Source organism: Habropoda laboriosa, unplaced genomic scaffold, assembly GCF_001263275.1.
Source record: "Habropoda laboriosa isolate 0110345459 unplaced genomic scaffold, ASM126327v1 scaffold224, whole genome shotgun sequence".
In the NCBI taxonomy this organism is placed as follows: domain Eukaryota; kingdom Metazoa; phylum Arthropoda; class Insecta; order Hymenoptera; family Apidae; genus Habropoda; species Habropoda laboriosa.
This window is the reverse complement of record NW_017100341.1, coordinates 363,721-373,263: the sequence shown is the minus strand read 5'-3', so window position 1 is coordinate 373,263 and position 9,543 is coordinate 363,721. Positions and strand designations below refer to the sequence as shown.

The following is a 9,543-nucleotide window of genomic DNA, read 5'->3' as shown; positions in this document are numbered from 1 at the left end:
TTTAAAATTGCATCTTTGCTGCATAAAACTACTTAACTATTTATGAAATATACTTTATTGAAAGAATGATATAAATATTAAATTACTACATGGTTATTGTATGTCTCATTTAGAAATGTGTTTTGAATATAATGATAAATAAGTAAAATAATTCACTAATAAATTGACTCACTTTTTTCACAGCTTCTTTCTTTTTTTCCTTCTTATCATTGTTCAACTCTGATTTGAGTTCAAAAATTTCTCCTTTCTTGGTAGTGGTAAAATACTTTGAGTCTGTCATTTTGGATTTATTAAAAAAATTTACAAAATTATATTGTAGGTAGTTGAGTCTACACCCTGAAAAAGAAACACCGATGTATTGCGAATGTAGTAGTAATGTAGGAAAATTAAATAAGCTTTCAATATAGCAAACTATGGATTGGATCAATGTTCAGGATATATAGTACCATTTTACTAACACCAACTAAAATACAAAGTATTTAGAAATTCCATTAATATCGATAACAAAATATCTTTTATAATTTTGTAAATTATATTAAATTAAAAGTATTTAAAATACAACATAATAATGATGTATAGTTATAAATGTTAATAGTTTTTATGTATTCACTCAGTGAAATTTACAAAATTTTAATACTGTTAATATTTACAATAATTGAAAAGATTAATAAAAAAATAGCACTTAAAAACATCTTATTTTAAAGTACCTTAACTGTATTAAACAGTCAAAAAGTGTGAAAAATTGTCAACTGATAGAACATTGACAACTCTGAAAGTAAAACGCCTTCCAACCATAGACTAAATACTCGTAACAAGTTTATACAGTACTCTTAGCCTTACGCTTTTCGTATTTCCCTATGGTTGTGTAGCATTTATCGAATAAAATATCTAGAGTAAAGTTTCACCCTAGGGCTTTAATCAATAAAGTACCTAGTATTGTAAATAACAATTGATCTTATCTTCTTCTAAATGGCATACGAAAACGTAAAGAACTTCCTCTCACAAAACATTTAACAATTAGAAATTAATTTATTATCTGAATTATATAAACTTGAAATAGAAAATACTGATCATAACAAAAAATAAATTTAATATAGAACAATTTTCAGTTCAATTCCCTATTATAAAATTGTTAATTTTATAGAATTTATTTAATTTTTATCAATATTCACAAAGTGTCAATTAAATCGTAAGCATATAATTTGTTAAAAATGTTCGTTACATACTTTACGTTTTATCGAATTTAAATATTTCATTTACATAAAAATTTATACATGTGCGTAACGAACATACAAAAAATAATATATTTAATAAGAAAATTACTACAGATGTAAGAACAGTTTTAACTACAAATTAACGGTATACAAAAATTCTTTTAATTTTAGTTTACTGATAAGCGTAGCAGAAGTACTGAACAAATATTACATAAGATTTCAAGAAGAAAACATGCCTTCTATTTTCGTTCAGGCTCTATTTTTTAACAAGCGAGATCGCAACTTATCCGATTATAATTATATTTATACTAAATAATATGATAATGATTCGCAGAATAGGTAGTTCATTTAACAGTTTAACATATTTTACGCATTCATTTAAAATTAAAGACGCAATAAACAAAATACAAAAGATTTTAACGTTTAATTGAGTATGTTATGATCTTTCATCTTCCAGCTGAAATAATTAAAACTTAACGTAATCATATAATTACAATATACATTTATATTATAATGTTATGTCAAGGATATGAGTACATCACATTCAATTTATGATACTGTTCAGTCCAACAACTGTTGGTCTTAAAATATTTAAAGCAAAATTACTGCAGTCTATAATACGTACTATTAGACTATACAATAGTATGTAACAAAATTAAAATCTGTTTTAATCTATCAGTCACTTGCACAATTTAAATTAGAGTTATAATCAAGCTATTGTAAGCACGCTTGGACTTTTTCAATCCATTCTTGCGCAGTTGCTGCATCGCCAGCACAAAAGTTATATGTACGTCGATTTGTACGAAGCTGCAAATATATGTGTAATATGAGTTTTGTTTCTGAAAAAGAAATATGATAAGAAATACAAAAGTAATTATATTTACATCAAAGAATGATTTATCATCTGTTTTCTTTGGTGGCCCTGGCATTGGTTGAGCTGGAGTTACAGATACTACTTCAGCTAAATCTGCAAAATTATAGATATTCATAAGTTTGTGTCATATCACCTCAATTTTTAATAACTTTTTACGCACCTATATATCCTTTACAATGAGAATCTTCCATGGCATCATAATATCTTAACTGATGCTTTATAGAATCTAATACAAACCATCTCTGTTTCCAACCTTTAAGTAAAGCACCTCGCTTATAAAGGTAGCCTTCATGTGTCCTATTTTCCGCAACATTACTAGAGAATTGTTCATAATATTGCTGTGAAGAGGTCTGTATTGTAGTAACACCTAGATACAAATGATTAATATTAATAAATGAAATAATTGTTGATATATTGCTACATTGATAAAATACACAAATATAATTTACATAAAGAATTATACAATGCAATATTCATACTTGAATTTACGCTTCCATTATCACCACCGCTTCGCGTGAGTGTGTGTGTTTGTAAATTGTCAGTTACTGCCTTATATTTTGTACAATTTTTTGGTACTGCATCAGCACACTTATCATGACACACATGACCACAATCAACACATCGTACACCAGCTTTTACCGGACCCCATAACACACCAGAACAAGCATCACAATGAGTTGGTGTTGCTGAATCTAATCTTTCGAATCTTTAAAAATATAAACTTATTTAGTATTTTATTTATTTGATTAAAATAAAAGTGATATGGTAAATGTTACCTATGGGGATGTGCATAAACGGAACCATCATTTCCAGAAGTACTCCCGCTAGCCAGTTTACCTCTTAAAAGTAGTTCTAATGTAGAACGTTTATGAATCAATCGACCATGATATCTGACCAATGCAGTGCTAAATGATGCATGTCTCTAAATAAAGAATGGAAATACATTATATGAAACTAAATGATAACTTTTAAATAACTACAACGTTTATTACTAACAGCAAGTGAATCTGTATTTGGCAGTTCCAGTTTGTCCCACAGAACTTTCCATTTTTGCGGTAAATGACCCAATTCAGTTTCTAATTTATGAATCTCTTCTAAAAGATGGGAAAATTGATCGGGTACCATTGAAATTATACTATCGTACCTAATAAGATATATGTATAATACGCATTAATGTAAATACTAGTAAAAATATTAAAATATAGTCAATTAAATCTTACCCTTGTGTGACTACTTTGCGATTACTTTTAACGACACCATCAGCAGCTTCTGCCTCTTCTTCTTGCTGTGAATCTTGTTGTAATACTTCTAAATCATACGCAGGCCCGTGAGCTAGTTCTTCTTCTAAATAGTATTGCCAAATATCGAGATTTGGTAAATGTGAAACAGGTCTTAATACCATACTCTCTGTATTAGGAGTATACATAAAATTATAAAACAAGGGACATCTTGCATGTTGTTTTTCGATGTAATCAAATATGCTTTGACCCAGGTTACATCCAGTATTTGTTCCTGCTAATCTACCTCCAGGATAAATTGTTTCATCGTCGCTACCTGTATCTACACCTTTATGATGGCTTGTTAATGACCCCCTTTTGTCCTCAACTGCAGTAATACCACACTCTACTCTATCAAATTCGCAATCTAACAAAAATGTACGAAAACGGCAAGAAACCGAGTGATATGCCAAGAATTTTAGATAATATTCGTTAAATTCAAATGCTAGTGGAAATTGTTTTTGAATTTGATGCACTATATCGAGAAATTGAAGAAAAGTGGGAGTGAAATTTGTAGTTTGAGAATTCGCTGCAAGGTTACTTCTGTGTCCAAATCTATGCCCAAATCCGAGCCATTCTTTTTCGATCAAAGTTCGAAAACCCTCGATAGTTCTATAGTGTGGATCAAGACATACTTGAGCAACAGAACATACTGTTGCTGTAGTATCCCAACCCTCCTCTAAACAAACAGCTACTGATGAGCCTTGAACATCCATTAAGTCTATAACAGCACCAGCTAATATTAGAAATTATAATTAATAAAATTATATTTTCTTTAAATAAATTATACACACTTATAAAAACTTTGGTCAGGCTCTACATTTGGAGAGCTAGGAACACAGGCTCGCATAAGTTTCTTAAATGCAGCTTTGGTATGTCTTACATCATAGTATTCCACTGGAATGAAGTCCGTTTTTGGTGCTGATTCCGCTTTAACACCCTTTATATTTAGGAAAATAATTATAACGAAGTCATATCACGTATACCTCTTGAATAATTTAAAAATTAAATTATCTTACTTTCATATGCGCTTTTTCACCAAGAATGTATAATGCAGCACGTTGAAAAGTATGAACACATTCAGTGCCACTGTCTGAATCTGCAGAATGTCTTACAGTTCCACGTTGATGAACTGATGTTAATGAGGCTTGAGAATTGTGTCTTTTATCTTTTAGTGAACCCCAGCGACCAAAATTCTTAGGTCCCTTACCTCCTGATGAACTGCAAAAACGATTAATACACTATTTAATTAAGTTCTTTATACACTTAATAAAATCTTCATAAAGAGTATACCTTAAGTTTCCAATAGCTTTATTAAATGGATTACGTCGTGATTGTTCGGGGGTAGCATTACGATCTTCAGCAGCTAATAATAAAGAATCAATACTAAGAGAACTATCTGACATTCCCCATGCAGAGCCTTGTCTTAATGCAGATAAAGGAGTAGCAGATACAAGAGCCATAATATATTTTTCTTGCTCTAAAGACGATGTTGTTTCTGAAGATGTTGCTGTAAATATAAAATAAATATTTACAGATATTATAAAAAATTAAAAATTTCAAAACAAGTTTTTAAAGTAATACCTTTTAAGTTACCAGCCGATGCTGGGTGAGCTTTTAGCATACCCATGACACCTTTCCCATGGTAACCAGCACCTCGAATCAAAAGTGCTTTTGTTTTTGAGTGCCTCCATGTAACGACAGGTATTCTATTATGTCTATAAAGTCGACAAAATCTTCGAATACTTTCATCTGTTACTGATGATGGAACTATAAGAAGTGCAGGATAACTTCTGCAAATCATATAGGCACAATTCACAGATGATAATCGAAATGGTTCGTTCCTGCGATTATTATGTGGCCCATTTGTATATAATCCTAACCGATACCAATCTCTGACATAACTACGTTCTGATAATCGTTCTAAAGTTTTTGCATCCGTTGGCGGTTGAGTTCCAATACCGGGAATTTCAAAATCATCTACTGCAAAAATTTTAGAAAAAAGGAGAATTTGAAATATAAAAACATTTAAAGTGTTAGATATTAAACTTACCACTAAGGTCATCATCGTGACTTAAATCATTATTATCTGTTACCGGTAAACTCATTCGACCAGGTAATGTCATGTACTTGTTATTAGTAATCATATTCATATTTGGTAAGACATATTTTTGCCTTTTAGATGATTGCTTCGGTTTAAAACCAGCTTTACGTGCAGTCTTTAAAAGTGTTTTCTTAGCAAACCCCCTAGAAATAAAAATAATAATTTTATTAGAATAAGTGATAAACAAAAAAAAATTGAAATACAAAATCACTTACTTAAGAGTGGCATTCTTTTCTTTCCCTTTATGATGTGCAGTTTGAGGAACAAACACTTGACCATTAAAAGCAAAATGATGAAAAATATGTGGTGGATATCGTGCTTTGTGAACTAATTTTCGTAGAGTTTCAATATTCTCGAGTGTAACTTCTTCATCAAATGCTAATTTTATCAATTGAAAAGTACAAGATCGTAATTGAAGACCTTCTTGTAAACACTGATCTAGATGTGCTAAATGTTGTACAGCAACTCGTTTTTCTTTAGTTAAAGATGTAACAGGAAAAGCACGAACTACTAATTGTTCACAAGCAAATGGATCACAAGGTATTCCTTTAAATACAATCCTATAGTTAGTAAGGAAAATTGCTCCTTCTGCTGGCAAGAGTGGTGGTATCTTTGGCAATCCTGCAGAACTTTCTTCTCTTCCATCTGATAAGAGATAAACACGTAAACCATCCATAATGACTTCTTCACCAGGTAACATATTAGGTGTTAAAATTTTAGGTTTCTGTATTGGAGGTAATCTCTTGCTTTCTCTATGTACAGCTTCAAGGGTTTCAATATGCATATGAACAACGCCAGGAACCATTTGATGTAGGCATCTAACATGGTCAGCACTTACGCCTCCTTCAGTACAAACACGATCTACAAATCGTGAAACCATTCGTATAACAGCACTTCCCGTTTCTCCGGGGTCTGTTTCTTCAAATCCAGACTCTGCATCGCCACTATCGCTTGCTACACTATTTGTAATACTATTACTTGCCCTTTCATCGTCATAAATATTATCTTGACGATGAGTTTTTGCTCCTATATCTAATGGGACCAATAAATAAACCATCCTATTTGCATAATGAATCGCTTGGCTGTACATGGTACTTTCTTCACTTGCAATAAGTTCTTTCTGTTTGTCTGGATCGATTGTTGGCCAAATCCTCATTTGTTCAGCAGCTATTTCAAGAGCCGATGGTTCTTGAATTTGATAAATTGAGAATCGATCCCGAAATGAAAATTCTTTGCCATCACGTGGACTAATGGGACTCAAAATACCATCATTTATAAGCCGTGGTGGAGAGTTTTCACCAGGAAGGTATAATCGTTTAATATCTTTTTGAACGTCCAAATAGAAAGCATCTTCCCAAAATTGTTGATTCTGCCATACCGGATGTTCTTGAATGCAAGTGTAAGCAAATTGAATTACTCCTGTGCAAAGTTTTCTGCAAAATGCTGTAGCAAGAGGAAGAAGAGCAGCAGCAACTCCATGCTCATCCATGGATGAATCATCTTGTAATGCACAATTCATTAACCGAACTACAAGATCAAATTGTTGATGTTCTAGCATGGCTTTATTTCCAACAACATGCTGCGATAATTCCATACAAAGCGCTAAACGAGCAGCTTTACTTTTTAAAGCCCTTAAGACAGCTGGAAACGTTTTACGAGCATCGGATATCTTATTTTCAAATATACAATTTATACAATTACGTAGAACTTCTAGTCTACGTGCAGAGTTGCTAACCAAATGTCTAGTGTCATGGACAAATGAAATATGTGGACCCATAGGGACAATACGTGGTTGTGATGGTCTTAATGACGATAATCTACACATAAAATGTTGAATGTAAGTATAAAATACTATAAAGTAACAATGTACATATAAAAATATCTAAAGTATATTTCTAATACAAACCTAACTTTCAGATTATTTTTAGCAAGACCTTCATCTATAATTGCTTGAACTTGTTCTGGATTAATGCGCGGTAAAAGCGGCTGATGTATTCTAGCAAATGCTCCTTCAGGTGGTTTTAAAATTTTTTGCACATATGGTTGAGGATTCGGATTTTCATTTGTGTATAACTGTTGTGCCAACTCTTGAATATGTGTTAAAATAAGTCCTAATAACAATAACGACAACAACAACAATAATAGTAATAATATATACTTCAAAATCTGGTACATTGAAGTATTGTTTGTTGCATATAATATTTTATATATTTCATCACTGTCAATTGTATGCCTCATTATTACTTACTATGATCTTGTGCTTCTTGCTTTAATTGATCACTCAAATTATTATACAACTCATCCCATACATCACAAGGCCTCCATGGTGGTCCCCTTTCTGCAATAAAGGAAGTAAAAAACATGCAATCCAAAACTCTAGTTGTAAAATCACAATCTGTCAAGCCACGTTCTCCTAAGAAAGCTGCCTAGAAATAAGAAATACAATTTATATACTTCTTTTTTACCTGTATGCACTAGATGAATAAAATCAATAATAATTAAAAACCTTGTGAAATGTTATAACAGGTTTTGGATGAATTCTTATTAATGTTAGACAGCTTCTATAACCTTGCAATAGTTGAGCAAAGGTTCTCATAAAAACTGCTCTCAATTCTTTATCTAACATAGGAGAATGAGGAGCCCTTGTTGCAAGTGGTGGAAAAGCATAATCTGCACAAGCCAATTCTGGTTGTAGAACTAAAGATAATGCATCTTGTGTTTGTGAAAGAAGTGGTTCTGGAAGAAGTGGAAGTGACACTCAAAAAATATATTTAATAAAAAATTATTTTAATGTAAAAAATAAATGTTGTAAAATTTAATTAAACATCTTACGAGTTCTGCAACTTCATATTTTAATGAACTATGTACACCCATGATAAATGGAGTAGGTGTACTGAGTACTTCAACTAGAGCTGCTGGTAAAAGAGGAATGTAAACATGTGTGTATCTAAATGGATACATTAGTGCAGTAAGAGCACGACATCCTTCAGTTAATCGTGAATAACTTGCAGAATGAAAAAGTATTTTATGTTCTGTCATAACAGCACAAAATAATACTAATACATTACGGATACCTATAAGATATATATAATGTAATGAAAATTATATGTAAAAATGTATTTGTAATAATGATTTTGTTCTTACCAAGTTGTTGAAATAAAAGATTTACACTACTGTGTGTTATTGGAAGAGAAGGGCTAATTGGAGGCTGAAGTGCTTGACGATCTCCTGCACCAATACTAAACCTTACTTGTGGTCCACCAGCAGGTGGTACTTGTATACAACCCAATATGTTTCCTACCAGAGTTTCTAATGGTATACCAAGATTTTCTACATATACTGTATATATAATACCAAGACAATTCTGAAATGTTATTGATGTATGTAGAAATGTAATTATACTTTTAATATAGATAAAATTTGACTTACTCTAAAGGTTTCAATATAATCAAGTCTGGAAACCAGCACCAGACATTTTGGTGCATACATAATGCTGTGATGTGCAATTGTGGGTATTGTTCTAACCAAAGAACGACTATCGCCATCCACAGGATCTTCTTCTTCATCTACAGGTTTACTTGGCACAATAGATACTGTTTCATTGAAACACATGCAAGCACAATAATGACGATTTGCATCAATGTCAGTTAAAATGGATACAAAAAATCGTGGTTCTTGCCTCTCTGTAGATAAAGCCCATCCTTGTGGTTGACAAAACTATAGAATAAAACAAAATTAGTTATTACTTACAAAAAATGAGAATTCAACAATGACAAATCTTACCCATTCTATTCCTTCTATGAATGGTGTATCTGACCAATCCTTTTCTGGAAACCTTTGTAAAATGATTCCATTACTTATTCCCCCTCCTGTAATAATTAATGGAATTGAACCTTTTCATTGTTATATGTTAATCAATTATACAGTTGTAATAAAGATGTTTTTACTTTATAAACAGATTTAAATAACAAATATTAAAACATCTCCATTAATGACATTTAAATTTTTAATTTTCAATATGTGTATCTTCACATAGACTGTACTACTGTGCATAAATATTTAAATATAATACAC

General features: G+C 31.5%; 2 protein-coding genes across 3 annotated transcripts in view; both read right to left on the bottom strand.

Moving 5' to 3' along the window:
• The window catches only part of LOC108574482 (AP-1 complex subunit beta-1), a 5,717-nt gene extending 4,930 nt beyond the window's left edge, over window positions 1–787 (bottom strand). For both annotated transcript variants that reach the window (XM_017937084.1, XM_017937083.1), the window contains exons 1-2: window positions 708–787; window positions 173–336 (exon numbers count right to left, since the gene is read on the bottom strand). In XM_017937084.1, coding sequence (XP_017792573.1) covers window positions 173–280 — 108 coding nt within the window. In that variant the 5' untranslated portion in view covers window positions 281–336; window positions 708–787. The remainder of the gene's footprint in view (window positions 1–172; window positions 337–707) is intronic.
• Window positions 788–1,928: 1,141 nt separating this feature from the next.
• LOC108574476 (myotubularin-related protein 13) overlaps window positions 1,929–9,543 on the bottom strand; it is an 8,337-nt gene continuing 722 nt past the window's right edge. Inside the window, 20 exon segments of the mRNA XM_017937078.1 lie at window positions 1,929–2,021; window positions 2,099–2,181; window positions 2,249–2,455; window positions 2,568–2,794; window positions 2,865–3,010; window positions 3,085–3,232; window positions 3,309–4,152; window positions 4,155–4,305; window positions 4,385–4,586; window positions 4,659–4,875; window positions 4,950–5,348; window positions 5,419–5,612; window positions 5,685–7,286; window positions 7,376–7,580; window positions 7,718–7,895; window positions 7,976–8,226; window positions 8,295–8,543; window positions 8,614–8,833; window positions 8,899–9,186; window positions 9,253–9,338. Coding sequence (XP_017792567.1) covers window positions 1,929–2,021; window positions 2,099–2,181; window positions 2,249–2,455; window positions 2,568–2,794; window positions 2,865–3,010; window positions 3,085–3,232; window positions 3,309–4,152; window positions 4,155–4,305; window positions 4,385–4,586; window positions 4,659–4,875; window positions 4,950–5,348; window positions 5,419–5,612; window positions 5,685–7,286; window positions 7,376–7,580; window positions 7,718–7,895; window positions 7,976–8,226; window positions 8,295–8,543; window positions 8,614–8,833; window positions 8,899–9,186; window positions 9,253–9,338 — 5,990 coding nt within the window.